This window comes from Arvicanthis niloticus, chromosome 16, assembly GCF_011762505.2.
Source record: "Arvicanthis niloticus isolate mArvNil1 chromosome 16, mArvNil1.pat.X, whole genome shotgun sequence".
Classification (NCBI taxonomy): domain Eukaryota; kingdom Metazoa; phylum Chordata; class Mammalia; order Rodentia; family Muridae; genus Arvicanthis; species Arvicanthis niloticus.
This window is the reverse complement of record NC_047673.1, coordinates 58,398,489-58,416,456: the sequence shown is the minus strand read 5'-3', so window position 1 is coordinate 58,416,456 and position 17,968 is coordinate 58,398,489. Positions and strand designations below refer to the sequence as shown.

The 17,968-nt window shown below is 42.6% G+C and overlaps 1 protein-coding gene across 1 annotated transcript; it reads right to left on the bottom strand.

Annotated features, from left to right (window-relative positions):
• Positions 1 to 7,009: 7,009 nt before the first annotated feature.
• LOC117721351 (uncharacterized) lies at positions 7,010 to 16,702 on the bottom strand. The gene is made up of 5 exons (XM_076913730.1): positions 16,262 to 16,702; positions 9,337 to 9,451; positions 8,390 to 8,563; positions 7,409 to 7,506; positions 7,010 to 7,031 (listed from the first exon to the last, which is right to left on the bottom strand). Exons 1-5 carry the CDS (start codon positions 16,516 to 16,518, stop codon positions 7,010 to 7,012), a joined length of 666 nt encoding a protein of 221 aa, XP_076769845.1. The 5' UTR covers positions 16,519 to 16,702.
• Between the last annotated feature and the right edge of the window lie 1,266 nt (positions 16,703 to 17,968).

Sequence of the window (17,968 nt, the reverse complement as noted above, 5' to 3'; positions counted from 1 at the left end):
ACCAGGCCCTTTTTGTAGCCTGCCAACACACTTTAGTTCTGATATGCCCGAGTAGCCACAAAACAATTGCGATATGAGCAAGAGTTTAATTAATGAAGTGGCCACAGTGGATTTAAATCCGCTTGTTAAGATTTCTATTTTAGACATAACTTCCAAAGTGTGTACCTCTTATCCTGTAGTTTGTTAACCCGACCCAAAACTTGGGTGGTCTTTCCGCGGCACCTTGACGTTCCCGGGTTTTTGGCACCAGTTGTATCGCGCGCCCCCAAAATCCCTTTTCGCCCGCGAATAAGGACACGGAGGCAGTAATCGGGTATCACTACAGACGAGGCTTTACTTCTTGTAACAGCAAAAGCGGAAAAGACGGAAGAAACCGGAAGAGGCTCCCTTAAATACACCCTAGAGTGACGTATTCACTTTTGGTTGGCTGTTCTTCACCACCCAATATGCCTCGGGATTGGCAGTGACTAATGGCCCGCCTATCAGCCTAGCAACTGCGCAGATAATTGTATAGCCACTGCTAACAGCAGCTTCCTACAAAAACCAACAGAGTAAATTAATGAGAACCCTCAATGCTCTCAGGATATGAACCACCAACCAAAGAACATACATGAGCTGGACCTAGGACTTCTGGCACCCATGTAGCAAATATGCAGCTTGGTCTTCATGTGGGTCCTGAAGAACTGGAGCGAGGGCTATCCCAGTAGCTATAGCCTGTCTATAGGATATGATGTACTAGCTGGGCTGACTTGTCTACCTCAATGGGAAAGGAAGCACCTAGCCTGAAAGACATGAGAAGTGAATGTTTGGGGAGATACACAGGCCAGCCCTATCCTCTCAGAACAAAAGAGGAGTGAGATATGGGGGAAGCATTGTGAGAGGGAAGTGACTGGGAGACAGCCAGTGAGCTGGATTTGAAGGGAGTAAGTAATAAAAGACAGTGCATTCAATAAAAAAAAAAAAAAAGAAGAATGCATAGACCTGAAACATAGCTCTACAGTTAGGCACATTGGTGCTCTTCCAGAGGACTACAGTTCAGTTCTCGGTACTGTCTGCAAAACTCCAACTCCAACTCTAGGAGAATGCTGTCCTATGGCTTCAGGGGTCATGTATACATATACGATTTTAACAATAAAAATAATTCTTTAAAAATGAAAAGAGACAATGTGGTACATGTATCCAATGGAATTCTATTCATCTATTAAAACAAAGATATAATGAATTTTGAAGTCAATTTGATAGAACTTGAGAGGTAACCCAGACTCAAAAAGCATGGATGGCATGTACTCACTGACAAATGCATATTCGCAATAAAGTACAGTGTGGGGAGCCGACAGAAGGCGGATAGCATCCTTGCAGCCATCTTGAGCCATATACCCTGATAAGAGATTTGATTACAAAAGCCTACAACAGTTGAGCACACTCTAATAACATCTTGCTTTAGATACCCAGGATCTTCCCTTGGGCATGTGAGACTTAAGGGCATGACTTAGAGATCAGATTTAGAGACAAGGCCTAAGGGCATGACTTAAAGGCATGACTTAGAGGCGTGGTTTAGAAGTGAGACATATAAAAGGAGAGAGGCAGACAGAAGAGAGGAGTACAACTTGGAACTAGGAATTAGGTTAGAGAATAGAACTTAGAGTACAACATGGAGTACAACTTGAACTAGGAATTAGGTTAGAGAGTACAACTTACAGTACAACTTGGAGTAGTTATTAGGCATTAGGTAGAAGACACTTGGACTAGAGAACTCGGAAGAACTAGGAATTAGACATTAGGCACTTAGCACTTGGGAGAAGTAACTTGGAACATGGAGGCACTAGGGACTAGGAACACAAGACTTGGGACTTGGATTAGGAAGAGAGACTGAAGAATAAACGGGACTGAATCATACTCTCTCTGGTCTCCATTCTTCAAGTCGGTCCTCACTCTCTCTCTTACTGAACCCTGACCCACAGACTGGAGCAGCTTGGGACAGTGCGGGCTGTAACACTTTAGCCCCCAAGGCTTTTGGCAGTGTAGGTCTCAACATTGATAGAGTGGTCTGAGACATTTTGGCCCCCAAATGTGGGGTAGCTCTGGCCGCAATATTGTTGGCCCCCAACGTGGGGCAGAGAGGTCCACAACAGTACAGGATGACCATACTATACTCCAGAGACCAAAGGAAGATAAACAAGAGGTAAGAACCAAGGCAAGGTTGTTTGAATCTGACTAAGAACAGAGAATAAAATAGTCATAGGAGGCAGATGGAGGGAGGGAACTAGGTGGGAGTGGGGATGGCCATGGAAATGGGGTGTTTCAGTATCAGGTGTGTGGAGGTGCAGGGGAGATGTCCTGATGGCCATGAGAATGAATGGGAAAGAATGCAGGTGGCAGTGGTAGGGGTTGTGGGAGAAAATTCGCATGTTTGTCACATTGCAAGCTGAAAAAGCCTTTGATAAAATCAAACACCTCTTCATGTTAAAAGTCTTGGAGACATTGGTGCTAAAATATGCATACCTCAACAAAATAAAGGTACTATATGACAAGCCAATGGCCAATAACCACTTAAATGGAGACAAACTTAAAATCAGAGACTAAACAAGACTGCCCGCCTACATAAGAGACCTCAAAGAATTGACCAAAGGACACCTACACCAAAGGGGATAAACACCTTAAGCAAAATGGCTGGATAAAATAGTAACTCAAAAATATCAGTAGCCCTTCCTTATATAAAAAATAATTGGAATAAGAAAACATTTAGTAAAACAAAACCCTTCACAATAGCCGCAGATAATTCAAAATACCTGGATATAACTCTAATCAAGCTACTGAAAGACCTGTCTATCCAAAGCTTCAAGTCTCTGAAAAAGAAATTGAAGAAGACATCTGAAGATGGAAAGATCCCATGCTCATGGATGGACAGGATTAACATGGTGAACATGGCCATCTTACAAAAATCCTTTTCAGATTCAATGCATTTCCCATCAAAATTCCAACACAATTAGGTACAGAACTTGAAACAGCAATTCTTAGCTTCCCATCAAAAACAAAATGCAGAATAGCTAAAAATACCTTAAATAATAAAATAATTTCTGAATGTATCACTATCCCTCATCTCAAACATACCACAGAGCAATCATGATAAAGACTGAATGGTATTAGTATGGGAACAAACAAGTTGATACCTGGAATCAAATCAAAGACCCAGACATGAACTCACATACCCACTAACACTTGATTCTGACAAAGAAGGCCAAGGCATACAATAATTTAAAAAAGAAAGAAAACATCTTCAACAAACGGTGCAAGTCTAACTGGATGTCTACATGAGGATGAATGCAAATAGAGCCATAGTTATCACCCTGCACAGAACTCAAGTTCACATGCACCAAAGACCTCAACATAAACCAGACAGACTAAATTTACTAGAAGAGAAGGTGGGAAATAGCCTGGATACTTGGGTACAGTAGACAATTTCCTAGCAGAACACCCAATGTCTTAGGCTAAGATCAACAATTGAAAAATGGGGACTCATGAAACTGAAAAACTTCTGCAAGTCAAAGAACACAGTCAATAGGACAAAATGGAAGCCTATATTTTGGGAAAAGATACCCACCAACAGCACACTTGAGAGAAAACTAATATCTAAAATATATAAAGAACCCAAGAAGTTAAAAATTTAAAAATGGGGTAAAGAGCTAAACAGACAATTCTCAATGGAGGAATCCCAGAAGATCGAGAAACACCTAAATGTGCAGAGTCTTTAGTCATCAGTGTAATGAATGTCAGAAGGACTTAAAGATACCATCTTACACCAGTCAGAATGGCTAAAATAGAAAATTCAAGTGACAGCACAGGCTGGCAATCATATTGAGCAAGGGGAACACTCTTTCATTGCTGGTGAGAGGGCATAATTTTACAATCCCTTTTGAAAAGTAATCTGGCAGTTTTTCCCCTGAAAATTAGGAATAGTTCTGCCCCAAGACACAGCTAGTCCACTCCTGGGCATACGCCCTAAAGATGCTCTACCAAACCATCTCAAGGACACTTGCACAACTATGTTTGTAAAACCTTTATTTGTAATAGCCGGAAACAGAAAACAACCTAGATGGCCTTCAACTGAAAAAGTGGATTAAGAAAACGTGGTATATTTACACAATGAAATATCATTCAGTTATTACCAACAAGGAATCTGCGAAAATTGCAGGTCAATAGATGGAATTTGAAAATATGATCCTGAGTGAGGTTATCCAAACCCAGAAATGCAGGCATTGTGTGCACTCACTTAGAAGGGAGTGCTCTTTTGGCATAAAGTATAGAATAATCATGCTAAAATCCACAGACCTAAAGAAGGTAAATAGTGAGGGCCTGAAGTCAGATGCTTGAATCTCACTCAGAAGGGAAAATAAAGTAGACATCAGGGGTCGATTTAGGGAGGGAAATTTGTGGAAGATGGGGAGAGGAACTGAGGTGGGGAACAGGTGTACGGTGAGGGCAGGGAGAAGAGATACCACAGGGGAGGCATTTCTGTGATGAGACAAAGACCAGAGTCCATGGGGGCTCTTAGGAATCTCTATTGATGAGTCTAGCTGAGTCTACTAGCAGTACATGATATGAAGCTTTAAGTGGTCATCTCCTCTAGCTAGGAGGGACTTCCAGTGGAAGGAGGAGGAGGATACTCACGCTCTCACAAAAACACCCTACGTACAAGATATTCAGGGATTAAAATGGAACAGAGATGAAGGGAAGACAACCAATAACTGGCCCAACTTGAGACCTACCCTGTGGGAGAGAGCCAGTCTTTGACATCATCAATGATATTGTGCTATGCCTGCAGATAGGAGCCTAGGATAACTCTTCTGAGAGGCTTCATCCAGCAGAGGCTGGAAACAGATGTACACACCCACAGCCAAACATCAGGAGGCTTTTGGGGACTCTTTGGAAGAGTTGGGGGGAGGACACTGAACTCAAAGGAGGACAGTGTGATTGAGGGGTCAGGGACACCACAAGAAAACCTAAAGAATCAACAAATCTGGGCCCATGAGGGCACACAGAGATTGAACCACCAATCAAAGTGCATGCATGGGCTACACATAGACCCCCTCCCCATATGTAGCAGATATGCAGATTGTTCCTCATATGGTTTCCCTAAAAACTGAAGTGAGGACTGTTTCACACTCTGTTGCCTGCATTTGGATTCCTTTCTGCGATTTGCCTGTCTGGTCTCAGTGGGAGAGGAGCTAAAATCTGGACTCTTAGTTAGGGTAATAGGGCCAGCTACTGTATACTACATTTATATTCACTATAAAAACCTTACCTCTATTGAACCTGACATGCGACAGTCTTCTCTTCTCTCTTCTTTTCTTACTTATCCTGAGGCAAAGGTTTTAAAGTTATCATTATTGTGCTCTTCATAAGAAAAACATTTAGCTAGTGTTTTAAGTACTTTGTATATGATTCCCTACTGTATCTTACATTAGATGTTTACAAACAATATTTTTTTGAAACAGAATCTCACTCTAGCCATGCTGGTCTGAAAACCACTCTATGGACCATGTTGGCTTTAATTCGCAGAGATCTCTGTATCTTCTACTTCCCAAGTTCTGAGATGAAATCCATGGGCCAACAGAACTAGACAAACAGTGTTGAGTTCAGTTGTCAGCAATTGACTATGATTGCTGACTGCTATCCTTCCTACCTTTTCTCAAGAGAAAACATGAGTAATAGTTAGCTTTTAATTAAAACACAAAGTGTAGACACAAAATCTCTCTCTCTCTCTCTCTCTCTCTCTCTCTCTCTCTCTCTCTCTCTCACACACACACACACACACACACAAACACACACTCACACACACTTTGTAAACCATTAAACACAAGATTGGGCAGGCTCAGAGTGGTACGGCTCTAGAGTCTTCTGGAAGACTAGGAGGAAGAATTCCAGGCCTGGAGGAGCTAGGAACTCCAGAGGACGACCAACAGAATCAAATACCGAGGACCCTTGGGGCTCTCTGAGACTGAACCACCAACCAAAGAACAAACATGGGGTGGGCAGACACCTCCCTGCACGTATGTAGCAGATGTGCAGCTAGGTCTTCATATGGGTCCCAATCAACTGGGATGGGGGCTATTGAAAAGATCTATTGCCTGTATGTAGAATATATCCTAGCTGCTTTGCCTTGTCCATCCTCTGAGAGAGAGGAAGTGCCTTCCTTGCAGGGACTTGAAGTGCCAGGGTGTGGATATATAGGGCTCCCCAACTACTCAGAGGTGAAGTGGAGGAGGGACAGGGAAAGACTGTGGAATGGGGTGACCACGAGAGGTTCAGTGAGCTAGATGTAACAGAAATGAGAAAAAAATAAATTAAATTTTTGCAAAAAGGATTAAAGATTTGAAATAGAGTGAGCTATCTCTAGCAAGGCTCATCTTAAATCACAGAGCTATATGCTTTAAGATAGAAATAATGGCTCAACAGAAACAGATACAGATGTGCACTAAACAGAAACGTTCAGCATAAACAAGTGTATTTCCTATGGAAAGGGCATATGGCATTGTAAGAACAACATTTTTCAGAGATAAACATTCACAGCATTCAGGACGAGATTTATAATGCTAAAGTACCAGACTCTGTGGAAAGAAATGAACTAAGTTCAATGTCTTGAACTGTGGAATCACCAAAGTTGCTGGGTACTTGTAAAAGGACACTTTAGACACCATCTTTCTCCCAGCGAAAGGTAGTTTTCTTTTTCTTTTTTTTTTTTTTTTTTTTTTTTTTGTTTGTTTGTTTGGTTGGTTTTTTCGAGACAGGGTTTCTCTATATAGCCTTGGCTGTCCTGGAACTCACTTGGTAGACCAGGCTGGCCTCGAACTCAGAAATCCGCCTGTCTCTGCCTCCCAAGTGCTGGGATTAAAGGCGTGAGCCACCACAGCCCGGCGAAAGGTAGTTTTCTGCTGAAAACTCAAAACAGCTCATTAGGAAACACTATTTGTTTCCTGGAGTTATGTATGGTATAATTCTTAAAAATGTCTTATGTTGTCATCTTTGGGGTCCTAGGTTATAAAATTTCAGACATAGAAACAGTGGGCGTTTATCCATGTTAGACCACTTGCCAATGACCCTTATTTCAGTGACAAACACTGTCACAAGCAAAAATACTGCAGTCGAGCAACAATTGATCTAGTTTGTCCTTTGGCTTGGTTGATGGTGCATGAGGTGAAGTACTCAACTACATCGAGATCCCGGGGGCATGCTGTTCTTTTGTTGTGGTCAAATAGTCTCTTCTCCAGCTCACACTTCATGTGTGCTAAGCTTTCTAACTACATGCCTCCGACTTTCTCACAATCTTCCTATAATTTTAATATTTCTGACTTACAAAATTGTCACCCTCAAGAACAGCACTAAGATTGAAGAAGAGAAGAAACGGTACCTGTTTAACATTCGTGCATTTTCATGATATGTTTCTAAAAATTGTACCATTTCACGTTTATTATTTAAATCTGCAAGTTCGATGGGCGTTATGCCAAACTGTAAGATAAAAAATATTGCAGTTAACAAAAAGGCTTGTTTCTCAACTGAAAGTTCATCACAGATTTTGTGAACATAAATACACACTGGAAAGAGTCACAAGAGACCATTTATGCTACAACACCTGTCACTTTCTCACACACTGCTGTCTTCTTCCCTTTGACACACCTTTCCCCTGCCCAACATTGTCTATGAACACCACTCCCTTCCAGAACTCTCCCCAAACACTCAATGGCTCCAGTCATCTTAGCTCCATGGAGTAGGGCCTCCATTGCCACAGCCCTGAAACAGAGAGTACAGTTTGGTAGGCCCCTGTTGAAGGAGTGTGCTCAAGAGGTGTCTGGAGCAGAGTTTCTCAATCTGTATTTCAAATACATTTCTTTACTAAACTAAGAATTATCTCACAAGCTCAACAGCATCTCCTATGGACACCAAAACCTTTTAAAAATTAAATAATGTTTTTTGCATAGTTTCTCCAATGATCAAATTTCCTAAGTTGCCTGTCACCTCTCTTGTTTTCCTGTCTACCCTCATCCCTGAGCAAAACCTACATCAGTACCTCCTTTGCTGCAAGACATTTTAATTTATTTTACAATCATTTAACTTGAAATAAATTGATTTGTATTGTCTGTGTATATGTGATGTGTATGTGTGTGGTCCTAAATCCTTTATTTTTGAATTTTAAAATCAAGTCCCATTCTGAGACAAAATATGCTATGCTGTGTTTTTTGGAACTAACGACTAAAACTATGAAAAACCTATTTGGAGAGAATAGCATTCCTCTGAAGAGACTCAGTGAGAATGCTTGAGCTTCTGCATGTAGAAAATAGGTTTGAGTGTCACTGCTAAAAGTATATTGGAAACAAAGTTGAAAGATCTTTACCCGATTTTTGGCTTCAAAATCTACGTCGTGCTCAAGGAGCATTTGTGCAATTGGTATGTTACCCCTGGATACAGCGTGGTGGAAAGCTGTATTCCCAGTGGCATCTATCAGGTTTGCATCAGCATCGTGGGCCAGCAATACAGAAACACAATCCACATTTTCTTGCTGGGTGGCCTGTGGAAATTGTACAAAGAAATACATGTTCGATTCAAAGACGCCAAGGGAGACATTTCTACCACTGCACTGAATCGTTTCCCTTAAATCAAACATAGAGCTTCAGTTATGCATATTATCCCTCTATTTTGACACAAAGTCTTCTCAAGTACCCCAGGCTTGCCTAATTTTATAATCTCCCCACCATATATATCTCTTTACAAGTGGTAGAATTTAAGGATTCTGCCAACACACCTAGATAGTCTAAAAATTCAGGTCTGTGCTGGTTGGCTGTTGCAGTGCAGAGATTGGTTAGCTGGTTAGGTTTTGTTCTTTTTGACAATTTGACATAAGCTTAACACACCTGGAAAGATCCTCACTTGAGGAATTGCCTCAAGCAAATGGCCCCTGGCCAACTATGTGGAGTATCTTTTTTTATATAATTTAGATAGAAGTAGGAAAGCCTAGGATCTTAGGGGTGGGGCACACCTGGAAAGAAAGTTCTCACTTGCTTTTTTTTTTTTTTTTTAAAAAAAAAAAGCTGAGCAAGCCTTGGTAAAAGCCATGGAAAAGCTGCATTCTCCTGTGATCTTGGGATTTAGTTCTTCCCTCTGGTTCCTGATTGGAGCTCCTGCCTTGGCTCCCCTTGAGAATGAAGTGTGATGTGTAAATGTAAGCCAAATAACCATTTCCTTTCCTGAGTTGGTTTTGGTCAGTGTTTTATCACAGCAACAGAAACCAAACAAGGACACACTCTAATCCATTTCATGCCAAAACAGATGGCCAATAGCTACCTTGATCAGGGGTGTGCTGCCTTCATCATCCTGGATGTTAATATTGGATTCGTTTTCTAGTAACAGTATCACTGCTTCAGGATGGTTGTGGGCACATGCATAGTGTATGGATGTCCTGCAATGGAAAGGACATTTAGGGACATTTTTGAATGCTAAATAAGAAGCCCATCACCTTTAACTACTACATAGTATGAAGATAATTTCCTTCTGATGTAAGAAAGTAACCAGAATTTCCTTATTTATTTCTGTCTACTCAAATGTTCATTTGCTGTGTGTGCTAGGGATATAGTGCATGGCTGTCCCCATTTAAGGGAGGTGTTCTATCACTACCTTCATCCCTGCACAAAGCAGCCTGTCTGAATCCTAGAAAAGGTCCCAGTAAATTGATCTCAGTTTGAATTTAATTCCTACTCTAATATCTGGCTCTTACTAGTTACTACTTGGGATTTCTATGAGCTTCATGACTCCATTTCCCAATCCAAAGAATGGAGATTAAACATAGTATCCGTCTTACACGGGGCTGCGGTGATGCTTTTAGTTTGGATGGGCAAGAACTGCTAGAATTACAAACATTTACAGCTCCCGAGGGCTTAGCATTTGCCTCTCATGATAATGATTTCTCTTCCTTGTGATAACAAACACAACATTTCAGTGAAGGAAAAACAGGATTCTATCAACAGTACACATACAAAGATTTTATATTCAAAGAGTTTTACATTTCTTTAAAAAAATCTGTCTAACCAAACAGGTCTTGAACTAGATAATCCTCCTAACTCATCCTAAATAGTGGCCGGTGACACTGTGGTTACTTTCTTTTATCATTCACAGTTTAGCCTCTCTAACATTGGAATGTCATTTATCATTTCTAATTTTTTTTATACTTATAATTGGCAGAATTTTTAACTTTGATACTCTATAAAAAAACAAAAGGTTATCATGAAACCCATTGCGCCTTACAGTAAAAAAGTCAGATTCCACAGGTAAATGACATTTATACAGATCACTAGTATCTATGTAAATCTTTAAAAAACAAACAAAACTCTAAACTCTCAGTCATCAATGCTTTGATTTTTTTTTCTTTTCCACATTTCTGTTTTATGACCATGAGTAGTGTGTCTGCACGTTGGACAATCAGGAACACAACTTAGTCCTTAGGTAATAGATATAGTATTCATGGTAATCCAGGCACCAAATGGTAGCAAAGCCGGACCTCATGCTTTGCCATAAAATGATCAATGTGCTCTTGACTCACACCAAGACCGGGTAACCATTCCTACAAGCTGATAACCTATGTCATCCTAGCTCCCTCGCTTGATACTCCAAAAGCTTTAAGCAAAATGAAACTCGGGTTCCAAAGTGTATGGTACATTTCATTTCGTATTTAAATTTATAGAATGTGAGGAAGCTTGACTGGGCAGAGAAATATAAAGGTATAAGAATGGAAAGATCTGGATAGATAGTAGAATGTGTATTCTACACAGTAAATATCTAAGTTATGTGTGGGGGGAATAAATGGACTGACAGAATGAATAACTACAGTTGCACAATTCAGTGTTTGTACAGAAAACATCCAATAAGCAAAAGAATACCTTAAAACTGTAGTTTATAATTTTTTCTTCTTTTATATGAAGCTCCAATTAAAAGACTAGCCCCTTAGAACTACAAATGATCAAGAAGCTGTGGAGTATGGAAATATACTGTTGTCATTGATTCCCCTTTATTACCTAGTACTACATCAAAAAAATGGGGCAAAGAACTAAACCAAGAATTCACAACAGAGCAATCTCAAATGGCTGAGAATCACCTAAAGAAATGTTCAGGTCCTTAGTGCTCAGAGAAATGCCAATCAAAGACCCTGAGATTCTACCTCACACCAATCAGTAAGGCTAAGATCAAAACCTCAGGTGACAACACATGTTGGGGAGAATGTGGAGAGAGAGGAATACTCCTCCATTGCTGGTGGGTTTGCAAACTGGTACAACCACTGTGGAAATCAATTTGGAGGTTCCTCACAAAATTGGAAATAGATTGACCTGATAACCCAGCAATATCACTCTTGGGAATACACTCAAAAGATGCCCCACCATGCCAAAAGGGCACGTGTTCCTCTTTGTTCATAGCGACCTTCTCTGTGATACCCAGAAGCTGGAAACAACCCAGATGTCCCACGACAGAAGAATGGATACAGAAATTGTAGATCCTTTAAACAATGGAATACTACACAGATATCAAGAGTAAGGACATCCTGAGTTTTGCAGACAATAGGATGGAACAAGAAAATACCATCCCAAGTGAGGGATCACATGCCCAGAACGACATGCACGGTATAGAATCACTAATAAGTGGATATTTGCCAAAAAATGAATAGTACAAAATACCCAAGATAGAGTCAAGAGAACTCAAAAAGGTCAACAAGTTGAAGTGCCCAAGTGAGGATGCCTCAGTGCCACTTGAGAGGGAGAAGAAAGCAACCATAAGCGGGGAGGGAGGCAGAAGACTGGGAGGGAAAATGGATGTGGGGAACAGAGGGGAACAGGTTCTGGGATTTGCTGGAGGAAAGTACTGAAGTCCTGAGGGCCAGCAGAAAGAATGAAAACAGGCAACCTTGGGAGGTAGGAGGTTTGAGGACCCTCCAGAATGTACCAGAGACCTGGGAGGTAAGAAACTCTCAGGACTCAAAGGGAAGGGTCCTTAGATGAAATGTCCTACATCTGGAAGAAAAAATCTGTAGAGCCCACCTCCAACAGAAAGAGAGGGCATCGAGTGAGGGATGGGATTGCTACCCCCACAGTCAAACTTCTGACCCATAATTGTTCCTGTCTGAAAGAACTGCAGGGATACAAAGGGAGAAGAACCTGAGAGAAAGAAGTTCCAGTGCAAGGCCCAAATTGGATCCAGCTGAAGGGAAGGCTCTAAGGCCAGACACTATTACTGAGTATATGGAGAGCTCACCAAAAGGGACCTATCATGACTGCCCTCTGAAAGACCCAACAAGCAGCTGAAAGAGTCAGATGAAGATATTTGCACCCAACTAATGGACACAAGCTGCTTACCTCTGGGTTTGAATTACAGAAAAGCTGAAAGAAGTTGAAGAGAAAGGTGACCCTGTAGGAGGACCAGCAGTCTCACTTAACCTGGAGCCCCGAGATATCTCAGACACTAGGTCACCAACCAGGCAGCATACACTAGCTGATATGAGGCCCCCAACACATCTACAGCAGAGGACATCCAGGTCTGGATTCAATCAGAGAAGATGCACCCAACCATCCAGAGACTGGAGACCCCAGGGAGTTTATAGGTCTGGTGTGGTCTGGGGTGTGTTAGGGACATCTTCCTGGAGACAAGGGGGTGGAACTGTCAGAGGGTGGACCAAAGGGAGTAGAATCTTGAGTGTTAAAACAAATAATGATAAAAAGGAAATAAGAATGAGGGACTGGGATGGTTGGTAAAACTCAGTTGGTAAAACACTTGCCCTGAAAACCTGAGTGCAGATGTGGGGATGAGGGGATCCCCAAAGCTTACTTGCCTGCAAGTCTGAGATTCAGTGTGCTCCAAGAGTGTGAATCAAACATACCATGGATTTGGGAGATTGAACATGTCTCTAAAATGGAGGGACCTTGGAGTGGAACTCACAGGGAGGCCTAATGGTCTGAGCTCAGTCCCCAGAACCCACAATGTGGCAGAACAGAACTGTCAAGTGATGAGTCCTCTGACCACCACACACTTAGTTCCACATGTGTGGGACACAGGAAAGTAAGAGGAAGACAATGTCAGTCTCTGTCCTTCACATGTGTCAATGCACACTCGACATGTACACAGGGTGAGAACGGGGAGCAGGGTCATAGTTCCAGTTCAAATGCCTTTGTTTGATCCATTAACAAACATGGGTCATATTGATCTAAGAGTTTTTGTTAGTTTTTTTTTTTTTTGCATTCAAGTTGACAATTTATCTTATGATAAATTTTTCAGTGTTGTGTATTAGTATTCATGGCCTATATAGTAAGACAAATCTAGACAGGTGGCTTGGCTCTTAACAGCTCTAGTTTTGTTTGTAGAGAACTAAGTTTTGATTGCCAGGAACCACATGGCAGCTCACAACTGTCTATAACCCCAGTTCCAGAGAATGCAGCACCAGGTTCTATCACACATGGTACACAGAAAAAACAAATAAGCAAAGGTCCTCTGTGTGAGTGTGTGTGTGTGTGTGTACAAAATTTCAGTGTAAACATAATAAAATGATGAAGTTTCATTAAGGCCTAGGTGCTGCTGTTCCAGCATGTGCAGGTCTCCTATGCTTTAGAGCATTTCACAGTATAAAACACCGGGGTCCCCAGTTAAAATGAGTCTAAGTATGACCTCGTTCCTTTCTAAGGATGTAGCCCTGGAAGTTGATTTCTCTCACTGCTTGGCCCTGAGTGCCCCTAACCTTTTTCACCTTCTCTGCACATGCCCCACAAGCAATTTCATGCCCCATTACCTGCCCCTCCTATCATATTCATCCACATGATGTTGACTGGACTGGATTAATCTTTGCATTATATCATGGTCACCCACACTGGCCACTCATTGTAGTGGACCCATGGGGTGATACCCGATCAGGTAGAGGGGATTTTTCTGATGATGCATGCTTCTAAAGCCCAGACATGAATGCCACAGGCAGGTGTACCAGAGTCCCCTTTTGGGGACTTGTATTGACTGGACACTGTAATTGAGATTGTTCTGCATTATTAGGGCCTAGGGCCACCTAAGACATTTCCCTCTCTTTTCTCCCCCTTAGCTGATCACTGCCTCCCAAGTTCTACAATAAGTGTTTGCAGAAGAAAAAGGCAAGTCTTGCCAGTGAAACACAGGAGAGTCCTGCCAGTTCAGTATGAACTGAACTGTGCTTCAGCACCTAGCAGTACAGCTGTGCTGGCACCACCACAGTGACATGCTGTGAGCACACAATGGTGCTGGCTTAGCAGCTGGAAGCTATGCTTATGCTCTGTGCATGCCTGCCTCAGTCTCCAGGGCCAGGAGCCCACCCTCCTTGGTCCACTTACAAAGCACTGTCAGTTTCAAGTCTGCAGTACATCTACCTGTACGGCCTTCAAAGGGAATAGGGAGAGGAATTATGTGATGGTTCAGGTCCTTAGCAGCTCTGTAACCCTGGGAACATGTGACCCCAAGAATAGCTTGCTGGTATTTCCTCCCAGAAGTATTTTGTTCCCCTTTCTAAGGAGGACCTAAGCATTCACACTTTGGTCTTCCTCCTTCCTGAGTTTCACGTGGTCTTTGAATTGTACCTTGTGTATTCTGAGCTTTTGAGCTAATATGCACTTATCGGTGAGTGCATGGCATGTGTATTCTTATGTGACTGGGTTACCTCACTCAGGATGATACTTTCTAGTTCCATCCATTTGCCCAAGGATTTCCTTGGTTTTAATAGCTAAGTAGTAGTTCATTGTTTAAAAGTACCACATTTTCTGTATCCATTTCTCTGCTGAAGGACATCTGAGTTCTTTCTGGCTTCTGGCTATTATAAATGAGGGTTCTATGAACATATTATGTGTCCTTGTTATACGTTGGAGCATCATTTGGGTTTATGCTCAGCAGAGACAGAAGCAAAGGCCATCCAGAGACTGCCCCACCGGGGGACCCATCCCATCATATACAGACACCAAACCCAGACCCTAATGCGGGGGGCCAAGAAGTGCTTGCTGACAGCAGCCTGATATAGTTGTCTCCTGAGGGGCTCTGCCAGAGCATGACAAATACAGAGGAGGATGTTAACAGCCAACCATTGGACTGAGCCTGGGGTCCCCAATGGAGGAGTTAGAGAAATGACTGGAGGAGCTGAGGGGATGTGCAACCCCATAGGAAGAACAACAACAGCAACTAACCAGACACCCCAGAGCTCCCAGGGACTATTCCACCAACCAAAGAGTACACATGGAGGGACCCATGTCTCTAGGCGAATATGTAGCAGAGGATGGCCTTGTTGGACTGCACTTAAAGGAGCAGCCTTTGTTCCTGTGAAGGGTCAGGCTCCAGGGTAGGGCAATGTAAGTGCAGGTAGTCAGTAGACAGTGGGTGGGTGGGTGGGTGGGTGGGTAGGTGGGTGGAGGAGCACCCTTATAGAAGCAGTGTAGGGGGGATCATATAGGTTCTTCTGGTGGAGAAACTGGGAAAGGGGATAACATTTGAAATGTAAATAAATAAAATGTTCAATAAAAAAGAACACACACAAACACACACACACACACACACACACACACACACACACACACACACACACACACATTCACACACCAAGAGCCTGAACTGATGAAGAAAATCCTGAGTTAGTAAATCCAGCTATCATTATCTTATGATTAATTTTCCAGTGTTGTACATTAGTGTTAATGGCCTCTATATTAAGAGAAATCTAGACTTGTGGCTTGGCTGATAACAGCTCTAGTTTTGTTTGTAGAGCACTCAGTTTTGATTCCTAGCACCAACATGGCAGCTCACAACTGTGTATAGCTCCAGTTCCAGGGCAGCAAGCACCTGATTCTATCACACATGTTGTATCAAAAATGCCTATGGGCAAAACTCCCAAGTTTGTGTGTTTCTCTCTCTCTCTCTCTCTCTCTCTCTCTCTCTCTCTCTCTCTCTCTCTCTCTCTCTCTGTGTGTGTGTATGTGTGTATCTGTCTAGTAAATTTCAGTGTAAATGTCATAATAAATTGATGTAGTTTCACTAAGGCCTGGGAGCTGCTGTTCCATGGTGTGCAGGTCTCATACGCTTAAGAGCATTAAGCGGGAACACAATGAAAAGGAACCTAAGCATGACTATTAGGATTGAGCCCTGACAGTTGATTTTTCTCCCCGCTTGGCCCTGATTGTCCCTGACAATTCCCACCCCTGTATACCAATCCCCCCTCACCAATTTCAAGCCCCATTACCTGTTTCTTCTATCACACTCATCCACATGGTGTTCATTGGAGTGGATTAATCTCTGCAGTGTATCCAGGTCCCCAACACCAGCTGCTTGTTGCAGTGGACCTATTGGGTCATATCCAATCCTATACAGAACAAATTTGTTCTCTTCCGGAGGTTTCCTGCAACTACAGCACAGACAACAACGCCACAGGCGGGTGTACCAGCGTCGCTTTCTGGGCACTTTTTTTGTCCGTACCTCATAATTGAGGTTTCCTTCCATTCTTGAGGCCTAGGGCCACCCAGGACCTTCTTTCCCTCTCTTTCCTTCCCTTTAGCTGACTGCTGCCTCCCAAATTCGACTGAAAAAGTTTGTTGAAAAAAAATGCCAATTGTTCGCTAGAGAAACTCACGAGACTCCTGCCAGTTCAGTGTCTACTGAACTATATGCTTCAGCACCTAGCAGTACAGCTGTGTTGGCACCACCAGTGACATGCTGTGAGCACACAATGGTGCTATGCTTATGCTCTATGCCTGCCTGCCTCAGACTGCAGTGGCAGGAGACCACCCTCCTTGGTACCTGTGCAAAGCACTGTCATGTTTGACTCTGCAGTAGATCTACCTGCATGGCCTTCAAAGGAAATACTGAGGGGAGTTAGGTGATGGTTCAGATTATTTGCAGCTGTGTAGCCCTGGCAAGATGTGGCCCTAAGACTGGTCTGATGGAGCAAAGAATAAATCATCTTGAGTTAGTAAACCTAGACCCAATACCACAAATATTTTATGTGTTCTCTTTAAGGATGTTAGGGTTTTTTTCAATCCTTCCCTTGTCCCTCTTGCTCCTGCCTCACTCACTATGCCCGTGCTTGCTCCAAGCCCTGCTCCCTCCAGCCCTGCTTTCTTTTGCCAGAGTACACTGTAGCTGTATTCAGATCCCATATGAGGGCATCAGATGTCATTACAGATGGTTGTGAGTCTCCATGTGGTTGCTGGGATTTGAACTCATGATATCCTGAAGAGCGGCAGTGCTCTTAACTGCTGACCCATCTTACCAGCCCAAGGATGTTAGTTTTTAAGGATCTTATATGAGAACTATAATCTGAGTAACCACAGTGGATTCCTACCTGGTAAGAAACCAGTGGGGAGAAGAATATCTTCCAAGGAAGAGGAAGTAGTGTATAGTGTTATGAAGAGATAAAGAAAAGCTAGAATAGGAGGGTTTAATAAGAGGTAATTGGGAGAGACAGGTAGAGGCATAGCGTACACCCTTCCACCTCCCTCGCCTGTTTTAGGCCCCATTACCTGCCCTATTATATTTATCCTATTATATTCCTCAAGATGGTGTTGACTGGAGTTGATGAGTGTCTCCGTTGTATCCAGGTCACCCATGCTGGCAGCCCATTGGTATGGGCCCATGCATTCATATCTGATAAGGCAGAGGCTCAGTTTCTTTTGGTTATACAAGCACTCACACAACCTTGGCAAGCAGGCCTAGGTAAAGGAGGAAATAAGGGGAGGGACAACAAACACTCAAGGCTCTTTGGAAAACTACATAGAAATCAGCTACTCTAGAAGCTTCCCGTGTGTGTGTGTGTGTGTGTGTGTGTGTGTGTGTGTGTAGCCTTGGATGTCCTGAACCTAGCTCTGTAAACCACACTGTTCTCAAACTCATAGAGACCTACATGCCTCTGCCCCCTGAGTGCTGGGATTAAAGGTATGGGCCATCACCACCC

What these genes read in the sequence shown, in the direction of transcription:
- LOC117721351 (XM_076913730.1), bottom strand. Translation starts at nt 16,518, where the DNA reads ATGGAAGGAAACCTCAATTATGAGGTACGGACAAAAAAAGTGCCCAGA. An exon ending in GCAGCACACCCCTGATCAAG is followed by an intron (nt 8,564 to 9,336) that starts GTAGCTATTGGC and finishes CAATTTCCACAG; the next exon opens with GCCACCCAGCAAGAAAATGT. An exon ending in AATGCACGAATGTTAAACAG is followed by an intron (nt 7,032 to 7,408) that starts GTACCGTTTCTT and finishes TTTATAACCTAG; the next exon opens with GACCCCAAAGATGACAACAT.